Source organism: Typopeltis vanoorti, chromosome 2, assembly GCF_054136105.1.
Source record: "Typopeltis vanoorti isolate ZY-2024b chromosome 2, IOZ_Tvanoo_1.0, whole genome shotgun sequence".
Classification (NCBI taxonomy): Eukaryota; Metazoa; Arthropoda; class Arachnida; order Uropygi; family Thelyphonidae; genus Typopeltis; species Typopeltis vanoorti.
In genome coordinates, this window is record NC_143550.1 from 126,326,265 (window position 1) to 126,345,021 (window position 18,757).

The 18,757-nt window shown below is 37.3% G+C and overlaps 1 protein-coding gene across 6 annotated transcripts in view; it reads right to left on the minus strand.

Moving 5' to 3' along the window:
- The window catches only part of LOC150109418 (basement membrane-specific heparan sulfate proteoglycan core protein-like), a 1,783,738-nt gene that overhangs the window by 641,222 nt on the left and 1,123,759 nt on the right, over window positions 1–18,757 (minus strand). For all 6 annotated transcript variants that reach the window (XM_090413063.1, XM_090413041.1, XM_090413033.1 and 3 more), the window contains one exon: window positions 6,538–6,651. In XM_090413063.1, coding sequence (XP_090269189.1) covers window positions 6,538–6,651 — 114 coding nt within the window. The remainder of the gene's footprint in view (window positions 1–6,537; window positions 6,652–18,757) is intronic.

The following is an 18,757-nucleotide window of genomic DNA, read 5'->3' on the forward strand; positions in this document are numbered from 1 at the left end:
TGAGAGATTTTAACTACAGTAGTATAAATTGGAGAGAGGAAGATGCATGTAGCAATAGTGGAATGGAATTTCTAGAATTCTTGAGGGACAAATATCTTAGGCAACATGTAACAGAGGGAACAAGAGGTTCAAGAGTTTTGGATTTGGTTATAGCATCAGAAGAATTGATAATAACTGAGATGACATCTCTCCCACCAGTTGGAGAGAGTGACCATATGGTTTTGACTTGGAAAATGAATAGACATGCAGGAGTATCAAAGAGAAGGGAACTTATGTGGAATTATAATGCAGGTGATTAGAATAGTCTTAGACGACAACTTCGGGAAGTTTCATGGAGGGAGGAATTGGATGGCCAGGATATCGTTAGTGCGTGGGAAATTTTGAAAGAATATTTGTTAGCAGCAATGGTAAGTTGTATACCACATGTGAAGAAGAGGACACAATTTGGAGTAAAGTGGATGACAAACAATATTAAACAGGAATTGCATGTGAAAAAGAGGCTATGGAAGAGAGATATAAGGAGACAGGTGAAGAGAGGATGCGTGAAGAATATAAGACACAGGCCAGAAGAGTGACTAGTGTGGTAAGGAAAGCGAAACTGGAATATGAGAGGAGATTGGCCCTAAGATCCAAAGAAAATCCTAGGGAATTTTTTAGCTATGTGGCCAGTAGGAGGAGAAATGACTGTGGAAGAATGATATTGTGGGATAAAAATGGGAATAGAGTGATTGATGCAGAGGACATAGTGGAATTGTTCAATGACCACTTTATTGGAGTATTTCATTCTGGAGGAGTCAGTTTTAATGCTAGAGGGTTAGGGCAGGTTCAAGGTTTAGAGGTACAGGAGGACAGTGTGTTTCAGATACTGAGAACTCTGGATGTCAATAAAGCTTTGGGACTGGATGGTATTTCCCTAGTACATTCTCTCAAAACCGAGTTTTGAGAGAATGTGCTAGGGAACTGACAGTGCCTTTAACCTGGCTTTTCAATGAAAGTCTGGCTTCGGCAAAGGTGCCCAGGGAATGGAAGGAAGGTAAGATAGTGCCATTACATAAGGGTGGTATCAGACTGGAAGTGTCTAATTATAGACCAGTCTGATGACCATGTCATCAGTAGTTGTTAAGATCTTGGAGAAAGTGGTGAGGGACCATATACAGCACTGGGCAGATGAGGGTAATGTTATCTGTGAGAGTCAACATGGAATTGTGAAAGGGTGCTCTTGTTGTGAAAGGGCCCTCCCCTTTTATAATAAAGTTACAAGAACATTAGATGAGGGAAAGGCATATACTGCAATTTTCTTAGACTTAGCAAAGGCATTTGACAGGGTGCCACATGATAAGCTGATATTTAAGTTGCAACACATGGGTCTGGATGTCAGATTGGTCAACTGGATTCAGGATTGGCTGTCTGATAGGTATCAGAGAGTTGTGTATGGTGGAGCAGTTTCAAGGAGACAGAGGGTTACAAGTGGGGTCCCACAGGGGTCAGTACTAGGACCTATATTGTTTAACCTTTATATCAATGACATTGCCAGTGGATTGCAAGGGGATATTCAGTTGTTTGCGGATGATGTGAAGCTGGGAGGGATTATTAGTAATAGTGCAGATGTGGTAGCCCTGCAAGAGGATTTGAATAAGCTAGATAGATGGGCAAATGAATGGGGTTATCAGTTAATGCAGCAAAATGCAAGGTCTTGAGGTTTGGGAAACATCGATGGGATGCTGCATACTCTATGGGAGGAGTTATGCTGGAGGAAGTAGGGGAGACAAGAGATCTGGGGTTGATGATTGATAGAAACCTGAAGTTTAGGGGACATATTGCAAAGGTGGTGAAGGTAACACAGAGGATTGCTGCAATTATGAGAAGGACACTGACCTGCAGAGATAAGAGGGTTACCATTCCGTTGTATAAGTATCAGATCAGACCACACTTGGACTATTGTTCTCAGATTTGGTCCCCAGGATTTGAAGGGGATAAATGAACTGTGGAAAAGATACAAAGACGGATGACAAAGATGATCTCAGGACTGTACAAGGATAGTTATGAGAATCGGCTGAGGGAATGTGAACTGCAGAGTTTGGCAGATAGAAGAAGGAGAGGTGATATGATTGAGACTTTTAAGCTGTTGAGAGGTGGTTACAGGGTTGACACTGGGGAGTTCTTTCATTTGGTTGAACAGCAGGAAGTAGTGATGACAAGAGGCCATCCCTGGAAGTTATGAAAGGAAACTGTGAGCAAGAGGGTGATGAGTAGTTTCTTTGCATGGAGGGTGGTTGAGCCGTGGAATGCATTGCCTGATAGCGGTGGGAGTGAGAACGGTCAGTGAGTTTAAAGAGTGGTATGATAGACTATGTTTCTCAGGGGGGGACCTCCCCTCGATGAGTCTTGACAGACTTTATGTTCTTAGGAAGGACCTCCCACGAAGAGTCTTTTGACTCTATGGAGGCCTGAATAATAATAATAATAATAATAATAATAATAATAAAATCTCATTTCACTTGCAGAATATGAAATGGTAAATATTACATTAGTAAATGTATTGCTAGAACTTATTTCATATTCCGAAATAGATGTAAATCATTTATTTTTTTTTCTCATGTATAAAATTCATTTCTAAATCTTTTGTGAATAAGAAAAATAAATAAAATGGAATTGCAAAATGTTGAAATATTGAAAGACAATTTCTGATACTGGAAATCCAATTAAAGTAGCATATTTTCAAGGAGACTGAAAGGTCGTTCTGCTACATTTAATCCATTAATGGTTCTGCAATCACCATTTAAGTATTAATCTGAAAACGTAATTACACGATATAAGACAGAAAACCTCTCATGTTTTTATTATTGAAAAGTTTCAAGGTGGTTCACCTATTTAATCCATTTTGCCTGGTAGGGAGGTTAATAATACTGGGGAAAGGACTAGAGATAATTATCCAGTTTGCTGATGATGCTAAGTTGGAGCAAGTGATAAGGGACATATCTAATTCAGAATTCCTACAGGCTGATTTGAACTGACTAATTTGAACTGACTAACACAGTACAGCCGACAGGATGTAGCATAGCATCACAGCTTAATAAGGGCACTCGTTCAGCCATATTGTGGTAGAGGCCTGTGCTAACAATTCCTGTTAGCATAGCAAGTGCGGAAAGAAGTTTTTCCAAGCTTAAACTGATTAAAAATTATTTGCGAACAGCAATGACCCAAGAAAGATTGGTTGGTCTAGCAACTCTATCGATTGAGGTGGACATAGCTTATTTAAATTTAGGAGAGCTTATAAACAGTTTTATTGTGTAATATCCCCTTGGAGTGAACATTTAATATTATTATGTAATCGTTTGGCATTAATGTTTCTCTTGTAATAAAACAAAATAGCAATTGGAGAATTTCTTATATTTTTGTCTTATAATCCATCAGGGGCAATATTTAATGTTTGCCAATTAAATATCGTGATCTAATCTGGAGATGGTCCTGTCTATAGGCAAATGATCATGAGTATCAGTTTAATGATTCAAATGTAAGGTTATTCATTATGGACAAAGGGCATTTCAAGCAAAGTATTACATTAATTGGAATCTGCTGCAAGTAGTCAATGAGATTAGGGATTTGGGGTTATAGTGGACAGTGAGTTAATACTTAGAGACCATATTGTTAAGATGGTTAATGTCATCACATCAGGCAACCACATTGTTAGTCTTTATTAAGACGAAACTTGGACTGCTTTGTGCAGATATAGTCATAGGTTCAAGGAAATAGAGAGAGCTGATTTAGAGATAGATGATCAAGTTGATAACTGGCTGATGAATTTGCACACGACAGATTAATGAGTAGTCTTCACAGGTTGAGAGGAGATTTGACAGAAACATAAGTTAGTAAGGATACTTAAAATATTCACATCAGTTGGAGTTCACAGCTTATGGCTTGTGCAGGCAGAACTGATCATCTCTTGAAACTGGATAAAGGTATCTAGGAAGTGTGTGAAACTGGATAAGGGTGTATCTAGGAAATGTGCGAAACATTATGAAGGTGTGAGCAGAATGGTAAGTGTGTGGAATGGCCTGCTGTTTAGATGAGTATCTTCAGTGAATATGTTCAGAGAAAGAACATGGATATTTAAATAAGAGTGACAAAAATGGCCCTCCCTTGATGAATCTTTGAACTAAATAGAGGAGCATATCTAAACTTGAATTCAATATCCACCAATCCTTCCAGATTTCTCAACTTCTGAATCTTCAAAAACAATGTTCAATCAACACAATATACAACACAACTCAGTCCATATCTTCTGGTAAATATGCAAAAGTTTCAGAGGAGGTGGAATTGTTGTTGTTCAACTTCACAGTGATAATATATCTATCCATCTGCCCGAATCATCAAGCTATTCAAGATATGCTTGTAGCAACATCACATTACCTCAGATCTCTCTACCATTACTCTTCATAATTTATCACCATCTATAAATAAGTATATTCTTTCAAATCATGAAAGAATACACCATTACTGTTGGAATTAAACAACAGATTCCTTTGAGTTATTATGAAGATTAGGAATAAGTGGCACTTGGAATTCCAGCTGCAGTTCTGTTTTCTTCATGGTAGATAGGATAGAGGTATATTGTCTCTAGTAACATAGATTTTAGATTAATAATAAACTATTGGTCTAATAAGTACTCACTATAAAAGTAGAAAAGAACATCTATCACCACCAAAAAGAAGTCATAATCTTAGTTCTGGTTAAGATGAAGATTGTATCTGTCTGCAAGAATGCACATGCAGACAGTTTTCTGTGGTAAAAATCTGAACCCACTACAAGCACTCAGTCTGAAAAATAGCTAATGGCTTGCTGCAAGTGTCTTTCTGTCACTCATATTGCAAGAATAACAAAAGATGGTAAAGATGGTTGATTATTTGTGGAATTAATCCACAAATAATCAACAAGTCTCAACTAGTGGATTGGTGAATTAATCCACAAATAATCAACAAGTCTCAACTAGTGGATTTCTTTGAACTTGAGATCGTCTCATATATCTGAGGATGAATGACATACTCAAAAGGAGGAGTCAGTGCCAGTGCTCCCCCATCTGCAGAGTGGCATATAAACGTCCACTATCTCACATGCAATGAAGTGCAATGACAGGGCTACTCAGATGTCATACTAGCACCACAGCAAGATTGGATCATGTTTCCATCATGGGGGGAAGAAGACTATCCAGGACTGCCTGCCCACCACTGATAAGTAAGTAAATTAGTTGACTGATCCTACCCAAGCTATCCAGGACTGCCCACCTTTCTAGAAGTTCACAGATAATACTGCATGGCAAATGCATAATAGCATAATGGAAACTAGTGATGATGTCTTTGGAAAAAAAAAACATCCTCTTACTCTAAGAAGAAAAATGAGGTAAAAGGAAGCAAAGAATGGAAATCAAAGAAAAATGGAAAGAAGCAGTACCATCACCAGAGGTCCTCTTTGCACAAACACCTGTTTGTGTGGACCTTCTGATCTTCACACATTGATTATAATGCTATATAATGAAACAGATATACCTCTAAACTGATTGAATACTCTCAACAGAACTGAAAGAACCTGATCCTCAAAGGAGGAGTTATTCTCATATCAACATTTATTAACAATGGCAAAATCTTTCATCATCTAAAATCAGCTAAAATCCTGATTGATGTAGAGTTGGAAGTCTGTAATATGGAGCAGTGAATCATGCTTCATGCTTTTCTGTACAGATGGTAAGTGCAGATGGGACAGGTTTCTTATACCTAAGTCCATTATTCCAATGTAAAGTATTTGTGGCAGACATGTAATTCATCTAGAGTTGTTCCTTCTGATACAGATTAAAATCATTGCTTTTATATGCCAGGAAAGAGTAATGTTGTTAGATATGAAACACCTCTGGATAACACAGCTTCTTACACTGTGGCAAGTCTACAGATCAGACTCATGTCTTAACACAGCACACCATATCATAGTTCAGATTCCACTGCAACATAGTTTAAGGAAAATCTTAATGAAAATTTTCAGTGGCCTACACAGAGTCCAATCTCAACTCACAGAAAACCTTTGGAAAGAACTGAAACATCAGTGGAGGATCACGTCAGTATGTCATATCCATTGCATACTGGTATGGCATAAATGGCACATGGATTGCTGGCCAGGAAAAAGAAGAATAATCAAAAATAGCTGATTCACATGATCGCAAACTGGTGATGAAAGTAACATGTGATCAAGATCAAAGGATAATCCACATACACTACTGAAATGTGTGCAACTTAGGTTTCTCTTAAGTGTGATTATTAGTATAAATTTCTTAAAGTCTGTTAAATACAGAAAAAAAAAATAACATATTTGAAATTATTTGAAAACATGCACAATTTTCAGAATTACAGTTTTGAAAAGTTACAAAATTATGAATATATTGAAAGTAATAAAATTCATGGCCAAGTAAACCATTAAAATCCTTCTTCCACCCAAATTAAATAAAAGATGTTTAAAAATCTTTAAAAATAGAGGATTTTTTTCAGTACTTACGACACAATGTCCTGTTGTAGCATCACAAGACTCAGAATGACCATTACAATTGCATCGTGTACAACGTCCAAGACCAGGACCACTAGTATCTCTAATGTAACCTGGAGCACATTCCTAAGGATAAACAACACAACTGAGATCAAGAAACAAAATCAATTACATCAGTTCTTGTTTTCACATTCTATCAGCTATAATGGTTGTGTACAGATTCTTAGATGATTTTTGTAAGAAATTTTACTTAGTACTGTTTTTTTTTTTTTTTTTCAGAAATCATATTAAAAAAAAAAAGTCAGCTCACTCACAAAAAAGTATAATGGAACAAAGGAATAATTTGATATTGTGAACTCCCATTAAAGCAGATACTGTTAATTCTTGTAGATAAACATATACATTGATAACACATAACTGTCAGATTTTAGGGAAAGACAACATATACTAGAATATTAATTAAAAACTTTAATTAATACTTCAGGGATCACAAAATAATGATATGTGCACACAGGAACTAACACTAAGCAAATATGTCTGAAGAAAACAACTGACGTCAGTCCTAGAGTCCTAAAGGTGTCCCCTAGTGGGCTAAATTGGGTTATCTTGGCTGTTGGGCTGATGTTCTTAGAATGCAAGCTTCCCATATTTGGAGTAGTCTCATTAGTGTAATTAGTGCTGAGGCTAATTCCAGGAATAATCTCTCATATTTTCACTTGCTGTGGTGTAGTAAAGTGGCTTTCTTCCAGCATATACTATGGTGAGTGGTGAGTGTCCAATGCATGGTCAGCAAGTCCTGAGGGGTTGTATTGGTGGAATCAGATATAGTCCTTATGTTCAGAAATCCAGATATTAGCTGTCCTGCCTGTTTGGCTGTAGTAGGACAGTTTGTAACTATAAGGGACCTGGTATACTCCAGATAGGTCTAGGGGAAATGGTTGGTCTTTGTTGAAGCAGATAAGAGATGCCAATTTTTTTTTTTTATGGTTTGTAACAAGTTGTCACGTCATATTATTTTTAGGATTTTTGTTAGCTTTTCAGAAGTACTCCGGACATAAGGAATGGTGATAGATTGGGTAATCTCTGTTATGAAAGGGTTGGGGGGGGGGGGATGTAGTTAATTGGTTTTAATATTTTTTGGGGGTTGTAGCTGTTGGCTACGAAGGTGTTAAGAATATGGTTAAGTTCAGTAGTTAGGACACTTATGTGAACTGATTAATTTTGCCTTGTTATATAAGGTTTTTATAATCTCATATTGTTGAGAAGGGAGTGCGATTGCTGATGAATGTATCTACCTGTATGTGTAAGCTTCCTGTAAACAGAGAAAGCCAGGGATCCATCAGGCTGTCATGTAATCAGAGTGTCAAGGAAAGGGAGATCATTATTGTTTTCCTTTTCTAAAGTAAATTGGATCCTGGGGTGTTGTTAGATAATTTTTTAACTACCTCTTTTTGTTTCTCTTTTCCCTCCTCCTTTACTCATTCTTCCTCTTCTTCATTGACTTTGAGATTCAGATTGTTCACTAGGCCCACTATTTCTTAAAAAAAAAATGAAGACCTTTGTAAATTGCATTAAGTGTGTTAAGAAGTTGAGGAGTGTATCCAAGCCATGTGGCCAAATAGCGAATACGTTATCTACGTAGCATAGCCAAACAGTAGGTTTATGTGGAGCTGAGTTTAAGGCTTTTTCTTCAAAGGTCTCCATAAAGAAGTTGGGCAGGAGCAGAGAGAGTGAAGAACCCCACGGCTGTCCCCTCTATTGTCTGTAGAATTTTCCTTGCCAAACTAAATATCTTGATATATAATAAGTTTAGTTTAATCCTTTATTCAAGTGTGAGCAAACAAAGTTTGCGGCTGAAAGTATCTTCAGGACTGGGGTAAGGTGGTACAACACCAGGCAACTCGTTGCAAAGGTGGAGCAAGCTACCAACACTCCTGTCTCGGTACCTCCTATAATGCAAAACACATCTCCTTGCAGATATGTCTAATGTTATGCATTAAGGGAAGGGCCACTACCCAGACTAGTTTCGACCTTTATTGAGGTCTCTTCAGTGGGAGCCAGGCCCAAGCTGAGATACCAGGCAGAAGCATTCGCAGGTCATCTCTACCTATAGGAGTTGCCAAATGGTCGAAACTAGTCTGGGTAGTGGCCCTTCCCTTAATGCCTAACATTAGACATATCTGCAAGGAGATGTGTTTTGCATTATATGAGGTACTGAGACAGGAGTGTTGGTAGTTTGCTCCACCTTTGCAAGGAGTTGCCCGGTGTTGTACCACTTTACCCCAGTCCTGAAGATACTTTCAGGCGCAAACTTTGTTTGCTCACACTTGGATAAAGGATTAAACTAAACTTATTATAATCTAACCAAGTGAAAAATAAACCTTTAAATATCTTGAGTTCATGGTGAACTGAAACAGACTGAGATATCGGGAAGAAATTTGGCTTGAATGAGGGCTAAGGTATCTATGAGTGGGACATTGGTGAATAAGGAGGACACATCAAAACTGACCACTACGTCAGTGTGTTGGAGTGAGAGATTTTCTATACCAGCTTTAAAGTGGGCTGAATTTTTTATATGGGAAGGCATGTTGCCATTATATTGTGTGAGCACTTTGGCTAAACATTTGGCTAATTTGTAGGTGGGAGAATCAATGCCATCCACAATGGGACGTAATGGCCCATTCTTCTTATGGATTTTTAGTAGTCCATATATTTTGGGGGGGGGGGGTTCTACAGTTAAAAGGTTTTAATTTGTTAGTCACTTCCGCAGACCAAGAACGCTCTAGGCATTCTTGGCCTGCGGAAGTGACTTCAGTTGTTTTCTTCAGCCATATTTATTTAGTGTTATTATTATTATTATTCGTGACACCTCCAAGGGGTACGAAAACTCATCGTGGGAGGACACCTACTGTACAACTCTCCGTCTCCACCTACCAAACCTCTACTACCAATCAACTACATCAGCACCATCTACCGCCCACCACCACCACAAGTATTTTTTGCCTGTAAATTGCATGTGTTCTTAAGGCTTTTTCTTCAAAGGTTTCCATAAAGAAGTTGGACAGGGGTGGAGAGAGCGGAGAACCCCATGGCTGTCCCCTCTACTGTCTAGAATTTTCCTTGCTAAACTTCCTTGTGTTAGTGCCTGCATGCACATATCATTATTTTGTAATCCCTGAAGGTGGTAATGTAACATTACTGAAATATAGGAAGTATTAAAGTTTTTAATTAATGTTCTAGTATATGTTGTCTTTCCCTAAAATCTGACTGTTAGATACTGTTAATATGGGACTTTGATAGTTACAAGCTTCTTTGGGAAGAAAAAAAAAATGGCTAGTGAATGAAAAATAAAAGTTAATAACTCTTGCTTGCAGGAACCATCGTAGTATAGAGATAGTAGAAGGGTGGCACATGTCATCTACTTTTCGACATTGTTTGGAGATGACTGGAGGAAAAGTTGAAAGCTGGCACGTGAAGAAATCCAATAAAAAATTTCCGAATGTCATTTAGAATCAGTCCTTAGTTCTCATGGAGAGGTATGGTGAAAAATGATCACTGTGGATTATTTTATCTGACGAGAGAGGTTTATATATATAGAGAGAGTTTTTTTATACACAGCGCTCTTATTCCAATCAATGTCATGATTTGTGTGGGAAGGGATCACTCTTTATCAGATCTGCGAAGAGATCTGATAGGCTAAACCTGATCTTTCTTCTCTATAGAGCCTCGAGATGTCATTTTTTTCTTCTTTCAGAACTTCTAGAAGTCCTGCAAGCTTTTCTTGTTAACTTATATTTTACATTTGCTAGCCATATATTTACATATTTTACAACCTGAAGAAGCCATGTGTAATTTGTGGTGAAATGAGTCAATTTATTGTATATCTTTGTATATTATTGACCAAATAAAAACTAATTTTTGAATAATGAAATACAGTCATCCCTTGGCTTTGTCAGGATTAAGTTCCATGCAGAAGGATGGAAGCCAATACATTAAATGAACAGAGTTATAGGGGTAAGGGACTTAACCGTAATAAGTATACTGTCATTTTAATTTTTAAATCTTATAAAGCTGTATTATTCATTACTGCCACTATAAAACAGGACAATAATCACCCAAATCTTCCTTCACAATCACATCTTCATTGCCTTCCCTGTGTGAAGGACCAGGCTGTGGCTCTTATGGTGTAACCTTTGTTTCTTTGATGAAAATTTCCAAATTTGCTTTGCTTATTCCTCTATTTCTTTTCATCATTTCATTGAATTTGCTATAAATTTATTTATAGCAAACAAACGCATCATGTACTTTTCCTCTACTAATAAGTAGCATTCAACATTGGGGTCCATGTTTTCAGAGAACATTTCTGCAAGACCCTTTACTGTGAATTTTTTTTTAACTACCTCTTTTTTTTCTCTTTTCCCTCTTCCTTTACTCATTCTTTCTCTTCTTCATCATTCACTTCAAGATTCAGATTGTTTGCTAGGCCCACTATTTCTTAATGCAATTTACAAAAGGTCTTCATTCTTTTCAAAACTTCCAAAATCATGTACATGCCATACTGGCACCACAGCAATCCTTAGGTCCTATTCCAAGACCTTGAGGAAGGAGATGTACTGTAACACTTTTTACTCTTGTAGCCAAGCTCAATAGCTGATTGTTTCTGCCTATGCCATTCAGGACTGATAGTCTTGCCAAAGAATAGTGCATGCACACACACACACAAAGAAAGAAAGCTCAAATGGGGGAAAAAAGTCCATCATTAAAACTAGCCCCAGGATAATACTGAGGTTAAATCAATGCAAAAATCATATATTTTCTACACACAGGTAAAACGTGATCTTCCATATTTTGTTCATGGCTTTTAAAATAGTTGTTGCTCTGGCTATTCTAATTTTTATCTCTTTTTTTGGGTCCAAGTTATGCATCATGTGGCATCCAAAATATGTGAAGTGTTCCACATTTTCCAGTTGAAATCTATCGTAACTCTATTCAGTAACTCCTGATATTCGAACAAATTTCAATTAAATATCATTGTTTTAGTTTTTTCAGTTTCTAATAATACCATGTTACTAAAATCAATCAGAGATAGTTGTAGAAAGTTTTTTCCCGCTTAGTTACAAAACAAATTGCAACCAATTATTATTGAAATTTTATTTTTGTTTTCATGTTTTTTAAATTGTTTTTTAATCCTGTTTTAATAATTATTGGATAGGCTGAAATATCCACATCACAAACCTATTTTCACTTTATTTACCTATTTTCCCTTTAGTTACAAAACAAATTGCAACCAATTATTATTATTGAAATTTTATTTTTGTTTTAATGTTTTTTAAATTGTTTTTTTAATCCTGTTTTAATAATTATTGGACAGGCTGAAATATCCATATCACAAACCTATTTTCCCTTTATTATAATCATCATCAACCATGGGTCCATGTTTGTAGGTATCTGATGCCATCTTGATATGATTCTTCCATTTAAATTCTATTTTGTGCAAGATGACTCAGTTTGTGTATAGAGTTTCCACACCATTCTCTGTTTGGTCTTCCTTTTTTGTTCTTTCCTTCAATCATCCCAAGCAGCAGCATTTTTATTTTCCTCTCATTGTTCATTCTGCATATATGGCCAAAGAGACAGTTTCCTTTTGATTATTTTCTGGATCAGATTTTCTTTTGGTTGTATTCGTCTACAGATTTCCTCATTGTTCACTTTCTGGATCCAGCTTATTCTCAAGATCTTTCTATAGCATTTTGCTAATATCCTCCTTTCAGATTCTCTCTGGAGTACTCAGGCCTCACATCCATAGAGCATGCTGCTGAAGATACAAGTTTCTACAATGCACAGTTTAGTTTGCATCTTTATAGCTCGGCTATTCCATATTTTGTCCATGGCTTTTAAAATAGTTGCTGCTCTGGCTATTCTAATTTTTATCTCTTTTTTAGGGTCCAAGTTATGCATCATGTGGCATCCAAAATATGTGAAGTGTTCTACATTTTCCAGTTGAAATCTGTCTATCGTAACTATGTTCAGTAACTCCTGTTGTTCGAATATCATTGTTTTAGTTTTTTCAAAGTTGGCAAGGCTGCAATGTCTGGAACAGACATTGCAGACTTGCTGGTGTTCTTCGATCAGGATGGTGTCAACTGCAAAGCAGAGGTAGTTTATTCTCATGCTATTTATTGACATGCCACAACCTTCTTTTTCTTTAATCTTATCTAATGTTCTTCCCAGATGTCTGATGAAGATGACTGGTGATACTGGGTCCCCTTGTCTTGTGCCTTGATTAGTGGCAAACCAATCTCCAGTCTCACCTGTTATCCTGATTTTTGCTTGTGCTTGGCTGTTTATATCTTTCAGCAGGCAGATCAATTTATTGTCCACACACCATAGGATTCCAAGACAGCCCATGTTCAAATGTTTTTTGGAAGTCCACAAAACAGCAGTATATCTTTTTGTTCTTTCTTCGAGCTTTCTCTGCGATTAGTCTTAGTGCGAGTATTTGTTGCACTGTACTTCGATCTTTTCGAAATCCAGCTTACCCATCAGGAAGATGTGCCTCTATATGACCCTTCAGGCATTCTAAAGCACTGCCTTTCTTATGAAGAACAACCAAGACTGATTTATTCCATTTTTCGGAGGCATACCCTGATCTCCATATTTCATTACATAGCTTATGCATTTCTTTTACACCATAGGATTCTCCCCCATATTTTAGCATCTCGACTATTATGTTGTCATCTCCGGAACTCTTGAGATGTTTTATAGCCTTATTCACCTCCTCTTCCAAGATGTCATTTTCAAAGATCTCTGCTGGTGGAGAGATTACTTTTAGTTTTATTTCTAATACTCCAGACATTTGTAAAGAGAAACAGTGCACTGGGAGTGTTTTATACCTATATTACTTCTACTAGACTTCACTTGTATTTGCAATATAGTATACATCTTCCCATATCACATCTACTAACTTCAGACAAGGCCTTTCTAATAATTTGCACCATGGGCTGAAACTCTCACTTGTTCAGAGAACAATCTCTTGAAATGCCTGCATCCTTCAATGTTCAACTGCAACCCCATCTCTTGCATGCAGCTTTCTATCATGAAATATCTTAAGCATCCACACATTCTCAACTTCCTTCTGACACATTCTGTCTATCATGCCACTCATTATTGTTATTCATCTCCTTAACTAAACATTATCATACCTGTGCAATGACCTCCCTTTCCTCTCAATTTTCTGCTGTACACACTAACTCTGATCTCAAATCTCTCTCACTACATGATTCACACTGCCTCTTAGGTCTTTCAGATATATACTAAATATCACTATCATCTCACTCACATTTTCATTTCATTTCATTGCCATAGTCAAGTTCTACTGTTGCGCACTAATTATTATTAGTAAGAAACAACAGAACTCTATACTGCAAAACATCAAATATTCATCATTACACTTCTCACCACTCTGTTCATTCCTCCCTAGCTAACATCCCTCATTCTCTCCCCTCCCACTCACTCTCCTTGCATTTTCACTTTCCTACCTTCTACTCATCTTTCTCTCTCTCTCCCCCCCCCCCTTCCTCATCTACTCTTTCTCTCATCTGACTCTCCCACTTCTCTAATTCTCATAACTTTCTCTCACTTTTTTTTTCCCACATCAATTCAACTTTTAATGTTTAGTAATCTAATTCATCTAATAAAAAATTTTATCATAATATTTTATATCATCATTATGCCAGCCTGGTTGGCCAAGTGGTTAGCATATCTGCTCTCCAGCCAAAGGGCTGCGGGTTCGAATCCCGCCATGGGCATGGATGCTTGTGATTGTCTGTGGAAATAGTAGTGGTGGTGGTCGGCGGTAGATGGCGTTGGTGAAGTTGCAATCAGTTGGTGGATTGAATGGTGGAGACAGAGTTGTAGAGCAGGTACCCTCCCTCGATGAGTCTCTAGACTCCCTGGAGGTATCAAATATCAAGGATTTAGGCCTAGCGTGGCCTGTTCCGGCCATAGAAGTCGTCATTGAATCTTTTAAGAGGATGTCCTGGTTTTCTTTTTCCTAATGGCTTGTATTTTAAGGCTTGTTTTGGTAATCTTTCTATTTTCATTCTTTGAACATGTTCCATCCATTTATGTTTATATTTTTTAATATTTTCTAGTACTGATTCTTGGTTTAATTCTTTCATAATTTCTTTGTTTCTTTTGTGATCAAATAGAGTATACTTTGCAGTTTTTCTCATAAACTTGATTTCTGCTGTTATTAATCTTCGTTTGTCTTTTTGTTTTATTGCCCAGATTTCACTTTCATACAATAAGACTGAGAGGGCTAATGTATTGTATAGTTTTAGTCTGGTTTGTTTTTGAACTAGGTTTGGTTTAAATATAGAGTTAATCACACCTGTTATTTTTAAATATTTTGCAATTTTTACGTTTTATAATTTTTTCATATGTGATCATAAATCCTAGGTAGTTAAATGAATTCACCTTCTAAGATCTTGTTATCTATTACTATTTTAGTTCTTATTTTAGTTATTACTAGTTCTTACTGGATCTTGTCCTTTAAAGGCCATAGTTTTTGATTTTTCTGTTGATAATAACAGAAAAATCAAAAACTTTGGCTATACCATAATCTTTGGCAATTTCATTCAGATCTAAAATAGCTTTCTGTAAGTTATCTTTAGAATTTGTAATTATCATCTGGTCGTCAGCAAAAAGGAGATTGTTTAAGTTCACAGTAGGAGAAAGTTTAATACCTTGGTGGAAATTTTTATTCCGTTTTATTGTTATTTCATTTAAGTAAATATTAAAGAGAGTTGCTGAGAGGGGTCATCCCCGTCGGACCCATTGGTTTATCTCTCTCGTATATGATAGCTCAAGATTTAATCTTATTTGTATTTGATTATTTTCATATATCTTTCTTTTAATATGTGAAATAAAATGCTTCTTTTAACTTTGTCAAATGCTTTTTCAAAGTCAATAAATGCAATATGAGTTTCTAAATTGTATTCTCTTCTTTTCTCTATTATTAATTTTAGGCAAAAGGCTGGGTCTATACATGATCGTCCCTTTCTATATCCATTCTGTACTTCTAAAATAAAGTTTTCAGAATATTTCATTAGTTTGCAATTTAATATTCTGCTATATATTTTGTAACAGGAATTTATGATAATTAATACTTAAGGAATCGCCTGCATACACTAGAAATATAAATTAAAACAACTTTAATATATACTTTCTGATATTTCGGCAACGTCACGTTGCCATCTTCATGGGAACTTCATGGGAACACGTGCACGCAAGTACTACATAACAGCAAATGAGAAACGAAGCTACCGTTTTCTTAAAGTCTTGATGGTGCCCCCTGGCAGGCTATATTAGGTGTTCTTGGCGTTTTGGGCTGAAGTTCTTCTGATGTATGTTTCCCAAATTTGGGGCAGTCTCATGCATCCAAATTTGTTGCGGTTTGGCATGTTCTTAATCTGTGGCAAGTATCCAGAGCATGGTCTGCAAGCCCAGAGTGGCTGTACTGGTGAAATCAGATGTAGTCCTTGTGTTCTGAGATTCTGATATTTGCTGTCCTGCCTGTTTGGCCAAAGAAGGACAATTTACAGCTGCAAGGGACCTGGTATACACCAGGTAGGTCTAGGGGAAGTGGTTGGTCTTTAGTGGAGCAGATAAGGGATGCCAATTTTCTATATGGTCTGTAACAAATGGTCGAGTTATGTTTTATTAGGATTTTGTTGATTTTTTTCAAGGTGCCTCGGATGTAGGGAATGGTGATGGATTAAGAGTAATCTTTTTTGTGAAGGGGGGGGAGGTGGGTTGTGGATATCTAGTTTTAGTATTTTTTGGATTTTTTTTTTGGGGGGGGGGGAAATGACCAAGCCCTAACCACTGAACTAAATCACATCCTTAACACTTTCTCAGCCATTGGCTGAGAAAGTGTTAAGGATGTGATTTAGTTCAGTGGTTAGGGCTTGGTCATTTGAACAGATTAGTTTAGCACTGTTGAATAGTGTCTTAATAACTCCATATTGTTATGAGGGGGGGGGGTCGTTGGTGAATGTATCTGCTTGTATGGGCGAGTTTTCTAAAAACTGAGAAAACCAAGGTACCATCCGGTTGGCAAGTGACTAGTGTGTCTAGGAGGGGAAGGATATTGTTTTCCTCTTTTTCCAGGGTGAACTTGACTCTAGGCTGGTTGTTTAAGTGTGTTAGGAAGGAGAGGAGTGTATCTAGGCCATGTGGTCAAATAGCGAACACATCATCAATGTAGCGAAGCCATATGGTAGGTTTTTGTGAGGCAGAGTTTAAGGCTTTCTCTTCAAAAGTCTCCATAAAGAAGTTGGCCAAGGGTGGGGAAAGTGGTGAACACATGGCTGTCCCCCTCTATCTGTTCGTAGAATTTTTCCTGCCAAACAAAATAGCCTCAGTTCATTGTGAACTGAAATAGGGCTGAGATATCAGGAGGAAATTTAGCTTGGATTAGCTCTAAGGTTTCTTTGAGGGGACATTTGTGAATAAGGAGGAGATGTCAAAACTGACCATTATGTCATTATGTTGGAGTGTAAAGTTTTCTACACTGGCTTTAAAGTGGGCTGAGTTTTTTTTTTTATGTGTGATGGTGTGTTGCCATTATAGTGTGGGAGTGCTTTGGCTAAATATTTAGCTAGTTTGTAGTGGGAGAATCAATGCCATCCACTATGGGATGTAATGGCACATTTTCTTTATGTATTTTCGGGAGCCCATATATACGGGGAGTCTTGAGTTATATGGTTTTAGTCAGTAATATCCACACCAAGAAGTGACCTGCTTAAGGAGCCTATGGAGTTTTCTAATTTGTGAGTTGGTGGGATTGTATTCAATGGGGAGGTAAGTAGCTCGATCTAATAGTAAAGTCTTAAACTTACCTGTGTAGTCATTATGATTGAGTACCACAGTGGCATTCCCCTTATCCGCTTTGGTGATAACTATTTCTTTGTTTTTCTTCAATTCCTGCAGCGACTTGTATTCACTAATGGATATGTTGGTTTTTGGTAATTTTGCTTTTGTGAGAATGCAAGCTATATCCAATCTAATATCGTTGGCGATGTGGTTTGGAAGGTGGTGAATAGCATGTTCAATCTGGATCATTAATTCCTTGGCCGGTAATTTCCTAGGAGCAATGGCAAAGTTGTGACCATGTGACAGAGCGTTGAGTGCTTCAGGCTTCAAGATAACTGAAGAAAGTTTAACGACAGTGTTGGTTTGTAGTTTTGGTTTGGACATAGAATTCTTTTTTAATTTATCAAACTTGTTGATATGTCGACTCTGTATTCTTTCGAATTCTTTATTTGCCACAGTGCACGAGACTTCATGTAGAATGGACCAAAGTTCATGATTTAGTATATTTGAAAGCTCTATCCCTAGCGCTAAAATGGCTTTGTTTACGTCGGCTAAGAAACCGTGTGTAGCATTAATTTGCTCCCATAGCAAAGCCTGGCTCGCCCGGTTATAGATACAGAGAGCTTTTTTGAATAGAAACGGTGCTAAAATTTTACACAATTTGGGATTACCTGATTATCCGGGCAGCATTTTAGGAAGGTCAGAGGATTCAATTATCTAGATAACTTCAGCTGCAGTTTGCCGTAATGGTGGGCCTTGCATGCGATGGAATCTACGTGGATGATAGTAATTCTTGTAGAAAGGCTTATTTCTACAAGAATTACTATCATCCGCTGGTTAAACATGATAATTAATACTTAAGGAATCGACAGCGTACACTAGAAATATAAATTAAAACAACTTTAATATATACTTTCCGATATTTCGGCAACGTTGCGTTGCCATCTTCATGGGAACTTAAGATAAAAACACGTGCATGCAAGTACTACATAATAGCAAATGAGAAACTTTAGGAGAACAGTAGCTTCCTCACTTCATTTCTCATTTGCTGTTATGTAAAGACCAACCACTTCCCCTAGAACTACCTGGTGTATACCAGGTCCCTTGCAGCTGTAAATTGTCCTAGTTTGGCCAAACCGGCAGGACAGCAAATATCAGAATCTCAGAACACAAGGACTACATCTGATTTCACCAGTACAGCCACTCTGGGCTTGCAGACCACGCTCTGGATACTCGCCACAGAATAAGGTGGAAGAAAGCCACAGTAATACACCACAGCAAGTTCAAATATGAAAGACTATTCATGGAATCAGCCTCAGCCCTTAAGAACATGCCAAACCGCAACAAATTTGGA